This window comes from Eulemur rufifrons, chromosome 14, assembly GCF_041146395.1.
Source record: "Eulemur rufifrons isolate Redbay chromosome 14, OSU_ERuf_1, whole genome shotgun sequence".
In the NCBI taxonomy this organism is placed as follows: domain Eukaryota; kingdom Metazoa; phylum Chordata; class Mammalia; order Primates; family Lemuridae; genus Eulemur; species Eulemur rufifrons.
This window is the reverse complement of record NC_090996.1, coordinates 34,300,397-34,319,815: the sequence shown is the minus strand read 5'-3', so window position 1 is coordinate 34,319,815 and position 19,419 is coordinate 34,300,397. Positions and strand designations below refer to the sequence as shown.

At 48.5% G+C, this 19,419-nt stretch overlaps 1 protein-coding gene across 2 annotated transcripts; it reads left to right on the top strand.

The window, feature by feature from the left end:
- Positions 1-12,543: 12,543 nt before the first annotated feature.
- Positions 12,544-17,895, top strand: ZNF213 (zinc finger protein 213). Of its 2 annotated transcripts, none has more exons than XM_069486238.1 (6): positions 12,544-12,829; positions 14,075-14,588; positions 15,267-15,369; positions 15,573-15,646; positions 15,829-15,910; positions 16,504-17,895. In XM_069486238.1, the coding sequence occupies exons 2-6, from the start codon at positions 14,190-14,192 to the stop codon at positions 17,160-17,162; spliced, it is 1,317 nt and encodes a 438-aa protein (XP_069342339.1). In that variant the 5' UTR covers positions 12,544-12,829; positions 14,075-14,189; the 3' UTR covers positions 17,163-17,895. The 2 variants fall into 2 exon arrangements, with proteins under 2 accessions (XP_069342339.1, XP_069342338.1); XM_069486237.1 differs by having other exon boundaries at positions 15,787-15,910.
- Positions 17,896-19,419: the final 1,524 nt, after the last annotated feature.

Here is a 19,419-nt window from a genome sequence, read left to right as displayed (position 1 = left end):
CAAAGAATGCTCAGTTAGCTGTTTTTTTTTGTTTGTTTGTTTGTTTTTGTGAGACAGAGTCTCTCTCTGTTGCCCAGGCTAGAGTGCCGTGGTGTCAAGCTCACAGCAACCTCAAACTCTTGGGCTTAAGCAATCCTTTTGCCTCAGCCTCCCAAGTAGCTGGGATTACAGGCACATGCCACCATGCCCGGCTAATTTTTTTCTATATATATTTTTAGCTGTCCAGATCATTTCTTTCTATTTTTAGTAGAGACGAGGTCTCACTCTTGCTCAGGCTGGTCTCAAACTCCTGACCGCGAGTGATCTTCCCTCTCGGCCTCCCAGAGTGCTAGGATTACAGGCGTGAGCCACCATGCCCGGCCTCAGTTAGCTGTTAAATGTTATTTCTGGGTGTGTCTGTGAGGGTGTTTCTGGAAGAGATTAACATTTGACTTGACAGAGTGAGTAAAGCAGGAGGCCCTCTCCAGGGTGGGCGGGCAGCATCCAATCCATTATGGACTTGAATGGAACAAAAGGGCAGAGGAAGGTTGAACTCCCTCTTGGCCTGATTGCTTTTATGGGGGCATTGATCTCCTTCTGCTCTTGGTGATCCTGGTTCTCAGGCCTTCAGACGTGGACTGGAATCTACACCATTGGCTCTCTGGTCTCAGCCCTTAAAACTACACCACTGGCCTTGCTGGGCTTCTGGCTTCAGATAGCAGGTCATGGGACTTCTTGCCCTTCATAATCATGTGAGGCAATGCCTTATTTTTTGTATATAGAGATATTTATATATGAAGATAGATACGTACACAGATATAGAACCAATAGGAGATATATAGATACATGGAGAAATATATGTATGTACATACAGAGAGCGCTATCTCCATATCTATCTATCTTTCCTATTGGTTCTGTTTCTCTTGAGAACTTTCACTAATAATACACATCCCATTTCCCATTGGCAACTAGCTCAGTCTGCACTGCAGCCCAAAGGCATGACCAAACCAGTCCCCAGATCCCTTCTTTGTGCATCTATCTCCTGAGACCACTCCTTGTACTAATTCTGTATCAGGCAGGGTCCAATCGGGAGAGAGGAAGTGCAGAGTGATTTGAACAGGGAAAAGTTTGATGTTACTAACTATAAAGGAATTGGCATTAACAAGGAGTTGGCTAGAAAGAAGTAAAGCAAAATCTAAATAATATAGCCACGGTAGACTACAGCAGCCATACCCTTAGGGCTGAGCACTCCAGCAACAGGTCTCCTCCCCCTGGGTTTAAATCCAGACCTTGGCTCAAATCCAGACCTTGGCTCACTAAATGGCAGAGAAGTGGCTGTGGCACCACATGGGCAGAACTTGCTAGAAATCAGCCCTTAAGTGTGGAAAAAACTGTACACAGGGAGGTGTCTTATCAGAGACACTGCTACAAAACTACCTGAAGGGAGTTGTGGGAAGGCTGCTAGGTGCTACTGGCTGCCACATGCTGCAGACCCCAGGCACTGCAGAAGTGCACACTGTGGAAGCCTGCTGTATGAGCAGGGTGCTGGGGAAGCCCTGTGGGCTGCAGAAGCCAAATTCAGAAGTCACCAGCCCTGCAAGAGCTGGGTGCTGGAAAAGGCTCGAGAGGTTCTGAAGCCTGCAGAGTTAACACACCAGAACCAGGAAGGGAAACCACCCTCCTGCAATGTCTCTCTAGTGCCCTCTACTGGCAAAGCTTAGCACCATGCCAGTTAGCAAAGGAAAAGCTAAAGGGCCAGATCCATTTTCACGGGGCAGGCAATGCGGGATAAATCTGGAGTTGGGATGTAATCAGTCAATAACTGGCACAGGTTTATGTTACTGTTCCTGTCTAGCGGGCCACCAACGGTTCCATATAACACCCCTTATCAGGAACTGACGCTTCAAGCACCATTGAATCTGCTGGGTCATATGGCCCACGTAGCAGAGTAGCTAATCCAAAACTGGGACATATTTAGATCATTTGGCAAATGGGCCACTCAGGCATTCCTATAGGGAGGTCTGTGTGGGGAAGAACTGGGGTCTTCTGCCAATAGCCCTGTCAATGACCTGCCTTCCAAGTGGATCCTCCAGCACCAGATGAACTGGGGTCCCTGCTGACACTGAGTCTGCAGCATCATGAAAGACCCTGAGGGTAGAAATACCCATCTTAGTAGCTCTCAAATGTCTAATTCACAAAACAACACATTTTTATTGTTGTTTGAAACCAATAAGATTTGGGGTCATTTGTTATACAGCTATAGACAACTAATACATGGATCATTTGTATTCTTTTGTGTTTCTGTGGCACTTGAATCATAAATACAAACTCTTCATTAAAAAAGTATGTCCTCTTAAAAGTTCTGTTAAACTTTAGTGTAAGTTAGAAGCAACTTGTAACACTGAGGATCTAACTTAAGAAAATTCCAGGCCAGGTGTGGTGGCTCACGCCTGTAATCCTAGCACTCTGGGAGGCCGAGGCGGGTGGATCGTTTGAGCTCAAGAGTTCGAGACCAGCCTGAGCAAGAGCGAGACCTCTGTCTCTACTGAAAAAATAGAAGGAAATTAGCTGGACAACTAAAAATATACAGAAAAAATTAGCTGGGCACGGTGGCACATGCCTGTAGTCCCAGCTACTCAGGAGGCTGAGGCAGGAGGATTGCTTGAGCCCAGGAGTTGGAGGTTGCTGTGAGCTAGGCTGATGCCATGGCACTCAGCCCAGGCAACAGAGTGAGACTCTGTCTCAAAAAAACAAAAACAAAAACAAAAAAAACAAAAAAACAAACACCAAAAAAGAAAATTCCAACATGTATCTGCCATGTACCAGTCTTTTAGACTCAGTGACAAATGAAAAATGGCTCTTACGGATGAAAACCAAAGTTCTTACGAGTTGATGAGAGAGCTTTCAGTTTGCCCTCAGGACTGAAATTTTAAGTATTCAATGTTAGAGGTTACAAACTGAACCATGCAGTTTGAAAAGGTCCTGAGTGGACTTACAGTAGGCTGAATAATGACCCCAAATCAGGTTCTAATCTCTGGAACCTGACAATATTACTTGATTTGGAAAAGGAGTGTTTGTAGCAGAGATTGGATTGATGTGATTTGAAGATGGAGATAGGGGCTACAAGCCAAGGAATGCAGGCAGAATTCAGAAGCTGAAAAATACAAGAAAATGAATTCTCCCTCAAGGCTTCCAGAAAGAATGAGTCCTGCTGACACCTTGAATTTAGCAGTGAAATTGATTTCAGACTTCTGAGCTCCAGAATTGTAAGCTAATAAACTTGTGTTGTTTTAAGCAACCAAATTTGTGGTCTTTGTCACAGCAGCAATAGGTAACTGATACACTTGCCCAAAACCAACCCACTTAAAAATAGCAACTTGCCATTAACAAGTTGCACCAGGTAAAATATTTTTTATCAATTACATGACTAAAACCATAAAAATACTCACGTAGCCAATGATCATGTAATACTTACAGCTCCCTCATTGTAACAAAGAAAGCCAGTGAAAGCAAAAAGGGAACATTTTCATAAAGATACAAGATTGTCTTCAAGAAACACGTGGGTCTCAGGCAGGACCTAGGACCAGGGAGCTGTTTCAGTGTCCCTCTGTTTCTCCTCCTGGCTCCCTCAGACCACTCCCATCTTTCCCTGTCTAGGCACATTCTTATTCACTGATCTTGTGCCTAGAAAATCAGAGGAAACACATCCTCTGCCAGTTCACAGGTCTGCATGCTGCAGCCACACAAACAAATGACTTGAATCTTCCCTGGTCCCAGTTCTGGATTCCAGAGTAAGAAGAGCTCTTGGACGCAGTCTGAGTCAAACAACAACCTCATTCCCCCATACCAGTAGGTTTGCTGGGGGCAGATTCATGGAATGCAAACTCGGCAGTCTTCTCCCCTGGGAGGACAGAGTGAGCAGTGGAGGGGTTCACACAGGGCGGATAAGCACTCCCAGAGAACAAGACAGCTTGTGTTTGTCCACTCAAATATCCTTCACACACTTGCATTCCAGGAACATCAAATTTCCATGCAAGAATTTGCAGAAGACAGCAAATCAACTCACCTCGTCCTCCAAGGCTTCCCCCAGGACAGATCCTTTTTGCACAGGAGAGTAACAGAGTGTCTCTGCCCTTAGGTTTGGTCACCCGGGAGGTTGTGGAGGCCCTGGCTTGAGCAGCAGATGTTGTGATAGCATAGCTCAGCGCACCCAGTGTGTGGAACATACTCTAGAGGAGACCATGAGCCCAAGCCAAGCAGGCAGCACCCACGTGGAACTCAGGGAGTAGCCCCAAAATGGCAGGGACTGGGCAGTGTTGGAGTCTGCGTTTCTCTAACTGTGGTCCTTGGTGGTGGGGGGTGGGGTGGCTATAAAAGTCCATTTTGGAGCTTTGGGACTTTGAAGGATATGCCCAAGTGAGCAGATCTCAGGCAGCTGCTGCACCAGAGCAGCCACTGCCATGGGCTTCCTACGTATGGGGCTTCCGCTTAAGATTCTTGGACTAAGAGGTTCTGTTGCTTCAAAGCATCAAGGCCAACCATTGCCCCAAGTAAACACTGAATAAACTCCAGCCAGCACATCTACACAGGCAGAATGAGGCCAACAAGGCAGTACTGAAGAGGTGGATAAGTCTGGGGGCCATGTGGGTAGCACCAAAATTTGGGGGCCTTTGGAGACCCTACCACATGGGCTCTCTAATTCCTATTCCCAGCTCTTCTGTTCCAAGGCCTGCCACAGAGGAAGCACAGGCAGGGTGGTCGTGTCACCTGCTCGGTAACTGTGTATCAGCCACATGGGCCCAATATTCAAGGTTAGACCCAGAACCTTCTGTGGTGGCAGCAGCAGACAGAACAGGCACATCGGGTTGGGTCTGGCCGTGCTCCCAAGGGCTTCCCAAAGCAAGCAAAAGAACACTGGCAAGTACATTTCAGAGCACACAGGTTCCTCCACAGAACAGTTTTTGTTTCAATAAAACTCCTTATTAAAAAAATTATTACCCAAGTAATATATCTTCACTGAAGGATACTACTGCCCTCTACTGACTATCATCATGCCAGGTACTATGCCTTCACCTGACCTGTGTCACCCCCTTTCATCTTTGCAACAACTCTACAAGGTAAATATTATTATCCCCATTTACAAAGGAGGAGACAGAACTCAGAGAGGCTGTCACCTCACAGGAGCTCAGATATTTGTTTATTTATTTATTTACTTGAGACTGGGTCTCACTCTGCGTGCCAGCCACTGGGCTAAGTTATCTACATGCACTCTCTCATTTAATCCTTTTTTAAAAATAATAAAAAAAAAAAATTTCTTAGTGATGGGGTCTTGCTCTATCACCCAGGCTGGAGTACAGTGACACAGTCACAGCTCACTGCAGCCTCGAACACCTGGGCTGAAGTGAGCCTCTTGCCTGGACCTCCCAAAGTGCTGGAATTACAGGCGTGAGCCACCACGCCCAGCTCATTTAATCCTTATAACAACCCTATGAGGTAGTGAATCATTTAGGATTCAGTTTGACTACTGCAACAGAAATAACCTCCAGTAGCATCTGGAAGTGGGCTGAAGGCAGGTGGGCGGGGCAGGGCCAGTTTGGCCACCCTACTCCACAGGGACCCAGGCTCCTCCTAGCCACTTCACCGTCATTAAAGTGCCATTTCACAATCCCGAAACAAGGAATAGGATTTAACCATACATGCTGACTTCAAAATCTTAATCAAATGGGAATACTATGTACAACTCTATGTTAGTAAATTTGAAAACTATAGATGAAAGGGATGATTTCCTAGAAAATATAAGCTATCAAAACTTATTAAAGAAGACACAGAAATTGTGAATATCCAATATTCCATAGAAGGAATTATACAAATAAATACCTACTTTTAAGGAAAAAAGAAAAATTCTTAGTAGCCAATGGTGTTAGGGTATAGAGACACAAAGTAAAAGTGGCTTAAACACAGCAGATGTCCATTTCTGTCTCATACAATTGTCTGGGTATAAACCCAGAGCTAGTCTGGGGGCTCCACAATCATCAGGAACCCAGGCACCTCCCATCTTGTTGCTCTGACAGCTCTAGGGTGTTACTATCAGCTGTGTGGTCCATGCCACCATGTCCAAATTCCTGCTAGTAGTTGGAGAAAAGAACGGGAGGACATGATCCATCCCTTTATGGTAAGATGTATACATCTCTTATGCTGACATCTCATTAGCCCCAATTTATTAGGTTATTAAGTATGAAATGTCCAGTTTCCTTAAGTACTAAGTTTGACAGTTGATATCCATGGATAAGTCAAAAATTTGTGTTATTTTCAAATATGAGTCCTGTCATGGAACCAATGCAGCACAGACCGCTCGAAATATCAGTGAAGTGTTTGGGAAGGATGTGGCTAAGGAATGCACAGTATGTTGATGGCATGAGAAGTTCTGTTCTGGTGATTTGAAAATGAGCCACGTGGGTGACCTGAGAGCAAGGTGGATGATGGTGAGCTGAAAGCTGTAGTGGAAGTGAACCTAACTCAACCCACACATGAATTAGCAGCAAGGTCTGATGTTACTATTCCAGCAATATTGGACCATTTGAAACAAATGGGCAAAGTAAAGCAGCTGGGTAGATGGGTTCTGCATGAATTAAATGAGCATCAGAATAGACATCGTCTCGAAGCTTGCCTTTCTTTGCTGTAACAACATAAAGGTGAACTATGTCTATTCTGTATTTTTACGTATGATGAAAAATGGATTTTTTTTGACAGTTGCAAGCATTTGGCACAATGGTTGGATAAAGAGAAAGTGCCAAAACCAAATATTCATCAAAAAAGGCTAATGCTGTGTGTTTGGTGGTCCATCACTGGTATTATCCACTACAGCTTCATGAAACCTGGTCAGTGGATTACAGCGGATGTCTACTGCAACCAACTGGATGAAATGATGAGGATGTTTGTGATTAAGCAGCTGAGATTAGTCAATAGAGACAGGCCAATCCTCTTGCAAGACAACGCTTGACCACACGTCACACAAACAACGTTGCTCATACTGCAGAGGCTGGATTTGGAACTTCATCCACCATATTCACCAGACCTTGCACCAACTGACTACCACTTCCTCCATCCAGGCTTTGGACCACTTCTGGCAAGGAAAAATATTTAATTCTCAACAAGCTGCAGAAAACACTTTTAGTGATTTCATTGCTATTTGCTCTCCATGCTTTTCCGCTGCTGGCATAAGCAAGCTACTGTTAAGATGGCAAAACTGTGTTGATAGTTTAGGCACATACTTTGATTAACTGTACTGCTTCTTGTTTGAGATATAATAAATTACACTTTTGATTCGAAATCAGACATTTCATTTTTTATTTTATTTTATTTTTTTTTGAGATGGAGTCGCACTCTGTGACCTAGGCTAGAGTGCCATGGCGTCAGCCTAGCTCACAGCAACCTTAAACTCCTGGGCTCAAACTATTCTCCTGCCTCAGCCTCCCAGAGTGCTAGGATTACAGGCATGAACCACCATGCCCAGCCTTGAAATCAGACATTTCATATTTAATGAAATATCAATTACATGGCCATAACTAGCTGCAGGAGAGGCTGGGGAATATACTTTTTATTCTGAATGGCCATGTACTCATCAAAACTCTTGACATAGAAAGGGAAACTGATATTGGAGAATAATGAGTAGTCTTCCTGCTGCAAATGAGAACAGATGGAACTTCCTGCCTATGATCATGGACCAACCATAGATACTTAATGGCAAATCATTAAAAACATTTTCATTAATTTAAGATCCCAGACAATGATGCCTGCTCTCCTCGGTTTTTAATACTGTTTTGAGAGTTGTGTACAATGCTGTAAGACTGAGAAAAGAATGAGTATAAGTCCTGGACAAAAAAAAAAATTACTTTTTTCATTGTTTATATTTTCTAGCTAGAAAAAAATAAACTAAAAACCTATCATAAGGAATAAGTGCAATTTCAATATAATTGTATACAAATAATTTGTCTATCCCAGAATGCCTAGTAGGAAATATGGTAAGTATGGCAGCTATTAATTTATTGTCCCCCAGCCCGAAATACACTCTTTTTGTCCTGTTTTGTGATGATGAGCTGGATCACTTCTCAGCCTTTTGGCTAAGATCCAAAGAGTGATCTCCGATGGGTCCTGTGGACGCGTCTTTGCAAGCCAACTTGATGCTACCCTTTGGCAGTAGAGGGCGAAGTGGGTCACAGCTGGGAAAGGGCCTGTCTTCCCAGTGCTGTGTTCCACAGGGGACGGTAGGGGGCTGGGAGGGAGCCCGGTGGCGGCCACTTCCGCAGCTCGCACTCTCTTGCGAGTTTTCTTCGACTGCCGGTCGTGTCGTGTCCTGGCAGACACTCCCTCTTCCGAAAGGTCTCAATCTCTGCCAGGCACTGAAAGGGGAGGGGCCCCTTTGAGCTTCTAAGTTTGTCCCTCAGTCAAAAACACACGAGTTGCTTCCTGTGGTTGCTACTTCTGTAACTTTGAGAGACCTCTTTTACTCGGGTTAGTCGTTAACCATCTTGGATAACTTAACAATTCTTTGTATCAAATTTTCTGTTCAAATTATTGCTATGATTTTTATCTCCTGATTGGAGCGAATGATACTACGGGGAAATATTCAGAACCATAAATTACAAACTGCCTTGGAACAAACTGTAAAGATGTAGAACCTACATTAAAAGAAAAACCTACAGAATTTTACTGAGGTATAAAAGAGTTAAACAAATTACATATTTCTGGAAAACATGTTGTAAAAATGTCAATTCTTTCCAATATTAACCTATATATTAACAAAAATTTCAATAAAAATGTCAATGGCACATGTTTTGGAATTTGATAAAATTATTTTGCAATTAATGAGGAAAAATATGCTAGTCGAGAAAGTTTTATATTTGGGAATTTTCCCTATCAAAACATAAAACTAATGGAACATAGAAACCAATGGAATATACCTAGAAATAGAGAAACAAACTCATCTATAATAGTATTTATTTATTTAGAATTCATTTTTTAAGTTTTATTTTTGATTGACATAGTATTTGTACATATTATGGGGTACAATGTGATGTGTGATAGATGCATACATTGTGTAATGATCAAATCAGGGTAACTAGCATATCCGTCACCTTGAACATTTATCATTTGTGTTGTGAACATTCAAAAAATTCTCTCTTCCAGCTATTTTGAAATATACATTATTGTTAACTATAGTCACCCTACTGTGCAAAAGAACACCATACAATAGAATTTAGATATGAACTATGAAAGAGCATCCAAGAAAGGATGGAATGACAGTTGTGAAACTGCTTAATCTGGCTCCAACTGGGGGACAAATTCATTTTATACTTCTTTCATTTCATCAAAATAAATTCCAGATGGGGTAATATTTAAATTAAAAAAGTTGAAAGCCAGGTAGCTCTCAAAGCCATTCTTAGCCTGACTCTAATGGAAGAAACCATACAAAAATGAGAGCTTTAACTAATATTTAAAACTTCTGTATTGGAGCCTGGATTGGTGGTTTGTGCTTCTAATCCTAGCACTTTGGGTGGCCCAAGCAGGAGAACTCCTTGAAACCAGGAGTTTGAGACTAGCCTGGGCAACATGGAGAGACCCATCCATTTCTACTAAAATAAAAAAAAATCAGCCAGGCACAGTGGTATACACTTGTAGTCCCAGCTACTCAAAAGGCTGAGGCAGGAGGATCCCTTAAGCACCGGAGTTTGAAGATGAAGTGAGCTATGATGACACCACTGCACTTTTAGCCCAGGCAACAGAGCGAGCTCCTGCCTCAATAAAAAATAAACAAAAAACATTTCTGTATTGGAATAAAAACCAATATCCAAACACACGATTGGTACCAAAAGACAAACCAAACATGAGAAAATATTTGTACCATATTTTAAAGGGTAAATCAAGTTATTCAACAAATACTTACTGACTTATTCTTGAAAAGAGAAATAGAAGAGAGGGAAAAAACCAAATATAGTACTTACTGAATATCAGGCTGTGCAAATAGATCCTTTTTTTTTTTTTGAGACAGAGTCTCACTCTGTTGCCCGGGCTAGAGTGAGTGCTGTGGCGTCAGCCTAGCTCACAGCAACCTCAAACTCCTGGGCTCAAGCGATCCTACTGCCTCAGCCTCCCGAGTAGCTGGGACTACAGGCATGCACCACCATGCCCGGCTAATTTTTTTTTCTATATATATTTTTAGTTGGCCAGATAATTTCTTTCTATTTTTAGTAGAGACGGGGTCTCGCTCTTGCTCAGGCTGGTCTTGAACTCCTGACCTTGAGCGATCCACCCGCCTCGGCCTCCCAGAGTGCTAGGATTACAGGCGTGAGCCACTTTGCCCAGCCCAAATAGATCCTTGATATATAAAATCTAATACATTAAGAATATACCAATAGAAAAACCAGTAATTAACAATAGGTAATTCACAAAAGGACAAATAGAAGTAGCCAATAATAACTGAAAAATAGAAAGCACATTGAGCTTCCCTAGAAATCAAAGAAATGCAATCTACAACAATAATCATAGAATTTTCCCCATTATGCTGCTGCACGGAATGAGTGAGAAATGCACTTAGCTCAGTGCCTGACATGTAAACACTCTACAAATGGTAACTATCATGATTTCGACGTTTAATACCCATTACCATGAAGCATATGGGGAAGGTACATCAAGCTGTTTCCCAACGAAACTGGGCTGACTTCAACAACTGCTGGATGCTGTAAATGTGCAAAATTTGGGGAATAGAGGAAGGCAAATATTTGATTCTCAAATGGCAGTGCAAAGTGTTACATTCTTTCTGGAGGACAGTTCCCACAGAAATATATATGCAAAGTTCATTGGGTAATTTCATTTCTAGTTTTTCTCAAGGAAATGTTCAAGCAAATGCACAAGACATATGTAGAAGCATATCTGTAAGTACAGAAAAATGGAAACAATCTAAATGTCCAAGGGTAGGGGACTTTAAACAAAATATGGGAACTTCCATTCTATGAAATAATATGCAACTTACAAAACTGAAGAATTTTATGTATACATAGTACGGAAAGATATCCCTGATATACTACTAAGTCAACAGAACATTAATTATAGAGTGATTCTTGATTCATATTCTAAATATATTCATAGACATAGAACTGTAAAAACAGACTAAAATATTTATTGTGCTTATTTCTAGATGGTTGTATGAGGAATTTTTTTTTTTTAGACAGGAGTCTCACTGTGTTGCCCGGGTAGAGTGCAGTGGCGTTATCATAGCTCACTGCGAGCTCAGATTCCTGGGCTTAAGTGATCCTCCTGCTTCAGCCTTCCGAGTAGCTGGGACTACAGGCATGTGCCACCACGTTGGGCTAAAGGAATGTGTTTTACCTTCATTCATTCAAATATTACTGAGCACCTACCATGTGCCAGACACAATTCTATGTGCTGGGGGTAGGGCAGTAAAAGGTGTCTGCCTTCAGGGAACTAATTATCGTCGAGTAGTGGGAGACAAATATTAATACTACACAAATATATAATATCAGATAGTGATAAACGTTAGGAAGAAAAATAAGACAGAGGGTTAGGGAAGGCCTCTTTGAGGGGGTGACGTGAGCAGAGAGTAAAGGAGCTAGCCTTATGGATAGCAAGAAAAAGAGATACCTTCATAATTTGCCAATATCTCTTAATTTTCTTTTCCAAGCATTTGATACGTGCATAATCAAAGCAAAACAAGCTAGCTCTTTCCATTTCAGAAAACGATCTGGAGCCTGAGACCTTGTTCGGGTCAAGGCGTGGAGAAGGTGGGAGTGGGTCTTACTGTGTATAGAAGGGAGATTCCTGGACGTGGCTTGCTCCGGATCCCTCCGGGACCCAGGACCCTGTCGTTCCTCTCAGTTCCGCGGAGACGAAGCTGCAGGCAGAAGACCGCGGGACTCAGCCCAGCTCAGCGTCCCGACAGCCGCGACCTGCTGAGCGACACAGGGAAGGAGTGTCGCCGCGGCTGCCCCGCGCCCCTCACTGAACTGCATTTAACAAGAAGCTCCACGGAGAAGCGGGACCAACGAGGCTGGAAACTAGTCTCCCTGGCCCGAGCTCCAGCTCCCGCCCCGTGGCCTCTCGGCCCTTGACCCACTGGCTGGAGCGGAAAGAAAGCGGAAGAGTCCACGCGGTACATCCTTTCCGGCGGAGCGAGCGCCCCATTCGTAGCTGAGCCAGGCGCCGTCTCCGCTCGTCAGGCCAGCCTTGGCTTCCCCATTTTGCCGTCTAGGAGCCAGAGGCACAGAAAAATGTGAAAGAAAAACAGAGACGGAGGAATTCACAGAGAATGAAGTGTCAGACCCCGGCGGTTCATCAAGCAGTATGAGTATGGCGCATTTGGCGTAGCTGCATTCTGATTGGCCAGCCTAAGAAGTCTTCACGTTCATTGGTCAGCCTTAATTGACGAACGGTTTTGTGGGAATGTAGTTCCAAATGCTTGCCGGGACGCATGCGCGGTGTAGTTCCCCGGCAAGCTGCGCGCGGACTTCCGGCACCAGAACCTGGCGGCGGAACTGCGAACGCCTGGACTGCCGTGGGAGAGGGGCGGGGACCGGCTAAGCGGGCCGCCGAGCTCCGGAGGTCTAGCACGGGGCTCAGGTGGCCGGGGCCGGCGCCCTGAGGTGGAGGCCGGAGGGGGCGCGCACCTCTGGGAAGTGCCAGGTCGTTCCTGCACCCTTTTGCCGGCTAGATCCCTGGGCAGACACCCCTGCGTGACGCCGCTCCCTCAGCTCCGCGCAGGCGAGGCTGCGGGGGACAGCGCGGGGCTCCCGCCGGGTCAGCGTTCCCGCCTGCCGCGTCCTGCTGAGCGACCCTGGTGAGTCCTTGTCTTCTCCAAGGAAACTCTTTCTCGGTCACTGGAGGATGAGAATGGCGTGCGTATCTCCCAGGGGTCTGAGCAGCAGAATAAATAAAGTGCTTAGTGTGAAATAGAGAACTGGAAACTTGCATGCATCACTCGGGTATTCGTTCGTTGGGAAACTGCAGCGCATCCGTACCGGGAAGCTCATGGTGTCGCTAATGAACCACTGCTGGGTGGGAAAAGCAAATGACAAAATAGTAAGATCTCATTTATGTAAAAACATATCAAGCACATTTTTTTCTTTGTTTTTATGAATAACATTTTTAGTAAAAACATGGCCTTTGGGGCCACTTGTGGTTTTCTGGATCCTTGAGTGCCGCCTTTTGACTGAATCCAAATTTTACAGAATAAATTCTTTTAAGGGATTCTGTGAAGTTTGGATTGGTAGAGGGGCTGCACTTGGGGATCTAAAGGGCCACATGTAGCCTTGGCAGGTTCTCCACTCCTGTCTGGGAGGGACTTCATATGTCAGAATGTTAATTAGGGGGTGTAACTGCGTTGAGGAAGGGAGAGTTTCTGTTTTATATACTTCTATATTGTTTAAATGTCCCCTCTTTTTTGTTATGATGGTTTGTATTACTTTTATAGTTGAAACAAAAGAAACCCCCCAAAATTCCAAAGTACACTTCTCAGAACCACTGGAAGAGTTAACATTGTAAATTACAAATGTGTGTCATACATTCGCATATATCTTTGCATAAATGGCTTTGGATGATGTGTGCGAGCCCTTCTCTGACATCCTCCCTCCCCCACACCAAGGCCAGATGTATTCTGGAATTCAGAAATTTTCAAATTTGAGAAAGAGAATACAGTGCACATATGGTATATCAAGTAATACCTCCAGAGCGATCTGCAGCAACACTCCATAATCAAACACATTAACTTTTTTAATTGAAGTATAACGTACATACAGAAAACCACATTGTAAGTATAGCTTGGTGAATTTTTATAAACTGAACAAGTATGTTAAAATTTCTGTCATAAAACATATGAATGTTTACATTAAGTGGTATAAACAGAGATTATAAATACGCTCCCATCAGTAGGCAGGTGGTGCTGCAAGGCATTGTAGGAAAGCCTAAAAAAGGCTTCAGGGCCACAAAAGGATGAGTACTGCAGTCCCCAGATGGCACTTCAGGCTGGTGTTTCTTCATGTATTCCACCCGACCCCCCAATCCTGCAATTCTGTTCTTTCTCCAGGAGTGCACATCCAAATGCCAGCCCAGTCGCCACAGGGGATCCCTCTGGGAGACTGAAAGGACAGGCTCTGGGGCCCAGGTTGAGGCCCACCAGCCCTGAGCCTTAGGCCAGGGGAATGGCAGCCTCCCTGGAGCGCCAGGACCAGGCCCCTGGGGAGGGAGAAGGGCTTCTGATCGTGAAGGTGGAGGATTCCTCCTGGGAGCAGGAATCTGCCCAGCAAGATGACAGCAGGGATTCCGAGGCCTGCCGCCAGCGCTTTCGGCAGTTCTGCTACGGGGATGTGCATGGGCCTCATGAGGCCTTCAGCCAGCTCTGGGAGCTCTGCTGGCGCTGGCTGCGGCCTGAGCTGCACACCAAGGAGCAGATCCTGGAGCTTCTGGTGCTGGAGCAGTTCCTGACGGTGCTGCCGGGGGATATACAGGGCTGGGTGCGAGAGCAGTGCCCAAGGAGTGGCGAGGAAGCTGTCGCCTTGGCGGAGGACCTACAGAAGCAGCCAGCGAAATCCTGGCCACAGGTGAGGGGCCCCCTGCACCCAGGGCACCTGGATGGTACCTGAGCTGAAGAGAGGTGGCCATCTCCTTAGAGATGGGTTTCCAGGGGCTCACGGGAAGACACAGAGCCTGAGGGAGTGTGTATACAGGTTGCCTTTTGGAAAGATGCAGAGCAAAGTGTTTCTTTTTGGTGGTTTTGGAGGGCAGCAGTAGGACCAAACTGGGAATGGTCCGGAAAGGAGGTTTTAGTTCATGTGCGTTCTACAGACGTTTATTCATGTTCTGCTCTAGGCCAGGTCCTGGGGACACAGCGATGTGGACAGGTAGAGCACCAGAGGGGGGTAAGAAGGTGGAGCTGTCCATGGGCACCTGCTGTCTTGTGGGGTGTTGGGTCCTTGACACTGGAAGCATCTGGGGTGATGCTAATGAGTGTCCAGGGTGTGGGGTTCTGCCCTTGCTGAGTGGCGGTGACTTTGGCCTTTGGCAGCTGGTTTTTGCGTTGTGATTGATCAGGGAGTGTCCTTGAGCACACAGCACGGCCTGGTGCCACATTCTCTGGGCTTTCCTGGGCTCCATGTTGCTCTCCTTCCCCACACCCCAGCATCCTGAGGGACTTGTCCTGTGTCTCCTTCCCAGGGATTAAACTCTGTCTCCCCCGGTCTGGTCTCGGTGCTGATGAGCATGTTGTGGTTCCTGCACAGGATGTGCCCTCAGAGAAGGTGGAACCTGAGGCCGCAGTTCAGCAATCTGTGGCGGGGACACGGAGCCAGGCACCTGTACCCCAGGAGCAGCACGGCCTTGATGGTGAGTAAGCCTGTCCCTGTAGGCAGCAGGGGGCTGGGCAGGGGCCTGGCACCTTCACTGGTGTTGCCCTAAGGGTAGCAGGCCGGGTCTTTCCAGCCGGTGAAGCCCAAAAGTATGTGCCCGTGTGCTTGTGCCGGGGACACCGTGTGGTCTGAGTCTCAGGCCTGGGCTGGCCTTTTTGAGGCTCCTTTGTTTTCCTTCAGCCCAGCTGCCTGCTCTTCTTAAAGAGGGTCATGCCAGAGAGACGACGGACACCTGCTTTGCCTCTGGGGTCCAGGTGAGTTGCCAGTCCCTTTGTCCTCTCTGAGCCTGGCCTTCTGGTCAAGGCCTTTCCATCCAACCCATCCTGTACCTGCCCACGGCTGCTGAGAGGCCTGAGCAAGGTGACCCTCAGCCCGGTCTTCTCGCCCCCTCTAGGGACCTGTGGCACTGGGAGACATCCCATTCTATTTCTCCCAGGAAGAATGGGGCACCCTGGACCCTGCTCAGAGGGATCTCTTCTGGGACATAAAGCGGGAGAACTCCCGGAACACTGCCCCGGGTAAGCGCTCAAGGGACCTGGGGGTCTAGACAGGCCACCCTCCGCCAAGTCTTGCTGGAATCCTAGTCTTCCTTCCACCCGATCCTTAGCCAGGTCCATGAGGGGCCCTCCCCTCCCTGCTCCATCCACATGGGTTTTGTGCCTTCGAGTTTGGAGAGCTAGATCCTGTGTGGTGAGGGGAACCACAGGAGCCACCTGGTTCCTCAGTTTCCCACACCGACAGTTGGGACAATTTACAAAATCACCTGAATCTCTTCTGTGTTGGAGTTTGAATAGCCAGAGTTCAGAGTTCGGAGTGAGACGTTGCACCTGCGTGGGGAAGGTGGGGGATGGGTTAGGTGACAGCTTGCGGGGCTCATGATTAGCAGGCGCCTCAGCCACGGGGTCAGCCCGGTGGGAGTTCTCCAGGCTCTCTGAGAACTGCTTCTTTGCAGTGTTTGTCATCATGCCCATTGTGTAGATGAGGAAACGGAGGCGTGGGCTGCCTGGACCCGAAAGCCGGGGAACTTTCCCCTGGGCCGCGTTTCTTCCTCCCCTCCTCTCTGGCCCCAGAACCGAGCGGGACTCAAGAAGGTGCCTCCTCGCCCTCGCAGGTTTGGGGCTCAAAAGCCACAGTGAGAGGTCCCAGCTGGAGGAGGTGGTGACTGCTCCGCCAGGCCAGGCAGGCGGCGACGTGACGGTGTCCTGGAGCCGCGAGGAGGCCGAGGCCTGGGAGAGCGAGAACCGGCCCAGGGCGACCCTGGGCCGAGTGGCGGGTGCGCGCCGGGGGCGGCCGCCCACGCGCCGGCGCCAGTTCCGGGACCTGGCGGCCGAGAAGCCGCACAGCTGCGGGCAGTGCGGGAAGCGCTTCCGCTGGGGCTCGGACCTGGCGCGGCACCAGCGCACGCACACGGGCGAGAAGCCGCACAAGTGCCCGGAGTGCGACAAGAGCTTCCGCAGCTCCTCAGACCTGGTGCGCCACCAGGGCGTGCACACGGGCGAGAAGCCCTTCTCCTGCTCCCAGTGCGGCAAGAGCTTCAGCCGCAGCGCCTACCTGGCCGACCACCAGCGCATCCACACGGGCGAGAAGCCCTTCGGCTGCAGCGACTGCGGCAAGAGCTTCTCGCTGCGCTCTTACCTGCTGGACCACCGGCGCGTGCACACAGGCGAGCGGCCCTTCGGCTGCGGCGAGTGCGACAAGAGCTTTAAGCAGCGCGCCCACCTCATCGCCCACCAGAGCCTGCACGCCAAGATGACCCAGCCCGTGGGCTGAGCGGCCAAGCGGTGCCTGAGGCCGCCCAGGAGGGCGAGTGTTCCCTGTGCTGCCCGGCAGCGTCACATTCTCCTTTGTGCACCTCGGGGAGGGACCCCAGGGCACCCACGCACAGAGCTTGCCCAGTACTCAAAGGCAATGGAAGTCCTTCCTGGCCCTCTGTTTCCCCTTCCTGCTCTGAGCGTCTCTCTCCCCTGGCTTCCTGGAGCCCCAGCACAGCCTGCCAGGGGCAGCAGGGTAGCTTGAGGACGCAGGAGGGCCTGGGGTCCCTTCCCAGAAACCCCCTTGGCCATTTTGCTGTGTGGCTTCTTGTTCCCTGCCTCTTAGGTGGGGTTGTGGCCCGGGCCCTCTTCCTTGCCAACCTGTGCCTTCCAGTGGGGGTGGAGGACTGGCTTTGATCACTCCAGGGGCTGCTGGGCTTTGAGAGGCACGGTGGCTCACGCCTGTTATCCTAGCACTTAGCACTCTGGGAGGCGGAGGTAAGCAGATCGTTTGAGCTCAGGAGTTTGAAACCAGCCTGAGCAAGAGCGAGACCCCGTCTGTACTAAAAAACAGAAAGAAATTATCTGGACAACCAAAAATATATAGAAAAAATTAGCCAGGCATAGTGGCACATGCTTGTAGTCCCAGCTACTTGGGAGGCTGAGGCAGAAGGATTGCTCAAGCCCAGGAGTTTGAGGTTGCTGTGAGCTAGGCTGACACCACAGCACTCTAGCCAGGGTGACAGAGCAGGACTCTGCCTCAAAAAAAAAAAAAAAGTAATTAAAAAAAATAATAATAAAAAATAAAAATGAGAGGGATGTTTGGCCCACACCTATGAGAGTCTGGGTCTAGGGTACAGCCACAGAGGCTTTCTGACCCCCCACCCCCCATTTCTAGGCCACGGTCACTCTTCCCTGTCCTGGCCCCATGGAAGCTGCCTGCCTTTTCCCCCAGCAGACTTGCCCCAGTGTGTTCTCCTGAGAGCCACACCCCTGCCATTCTGGTGAGGGTGGTGGTGATTCCACTGACAGGAGGCCAACCCTGGAGAGCAAGGACAGGGCGCCCGGTGGCCGCCCACTCCTCCAGTGGCACGGCCTGCTTGCGCTGAGCACTGGCGCTCCCCCAGCACTTTGTCGCTGACCCCTTAGTGCTGCATTCCATGTTTCCCGTCTGCATCTTCTGCGGATGTGCGTTAACAGGGACAGACCACCGGCCTTTCAGAGATGCTCAGCCCAGCAGGGTTTGAATAAACGTGGAAACTTCCCTCCAGGCTGTTCTGTTCTTTAGGTTGATGGGGGGGGGGCTCAGGGGGGCGGGGAGTGTTTCCTGGAATTTGTACCCCTTGGCCTGATAGTCCTGGTGGCACCTGGTGCTGTGCAGTCACCAGGTGGAGCCACATCCCTGGCTCCCAGGTCGGCTGGGCCCCAAGGGGCAGCTGTGGGCCCCAGGACTCTGTCTCCCTGTGTCCCCAGTGCCTGCCTGCTCTGGGGACACCCTCCATGCCCTGGCAGGAGAATGGGGAGCCCAGCAGGACTGGGGTCTTTGCCAGGCCACTCCTCTCCCTGCACTGGTGTGATGAGGAAGGGTTTTGGAGGCGCTGTCAGGTACCTGTGCTCCTCGTTGGGGATCTAGAACTCAGTGTCGCCTTGCACTGTGTCCCTTGGGGAAGTGGGCTGACAAGCCACAGGCCTACCCTCACGCCCTGCCTGGGCAACAGGCTGTGGCCTGCACGGAGTGTGGGGTGTGGTCAGAGCCAGTGGTCCCTGAAGTCCAAGCCTCCTTCCAGCCTTGCTTATCCCTCCTGTGGGGCCGCTGGAGGGGAGGTGGGGCAGGTGGAGACAAGATGTTCCTGTCCCTTGGTAGCTAGTCTGTGTGTGCTTGCCTCTCTACCCCCAGGCCCTTCCTCAGCCAGCCCTCCATTCAACACATATCATGTGGGGGTCACTGGGACTGAACCCAACGAGGTCTTGCTGTGGACAGGGCTGTTTCCAGTTGGCTATTTTTACCTCTAGGGGCTTGGTACTGTTGTATGGGTGCATGCGGGGGAGGTGGGAGCATTACAAGGACTTTTCTGGTGCTGTGGCTGGCTCTGAAGGGAGACACTGGGGCGTAACAAGATCAGATAGGAGCGTGGGCCAGGAGCTAAGAATAGGATTGGGCACAGGTTCCTGGCTCAGGTGGGGGCGCGTCAGTGCCAGCCAGGAAGTCACCGGCTGGAGCCAGGGAACGGAGATGGGGCTGGGGACTGGGACCCAGGCTTCCAGGGGAGGAGGGC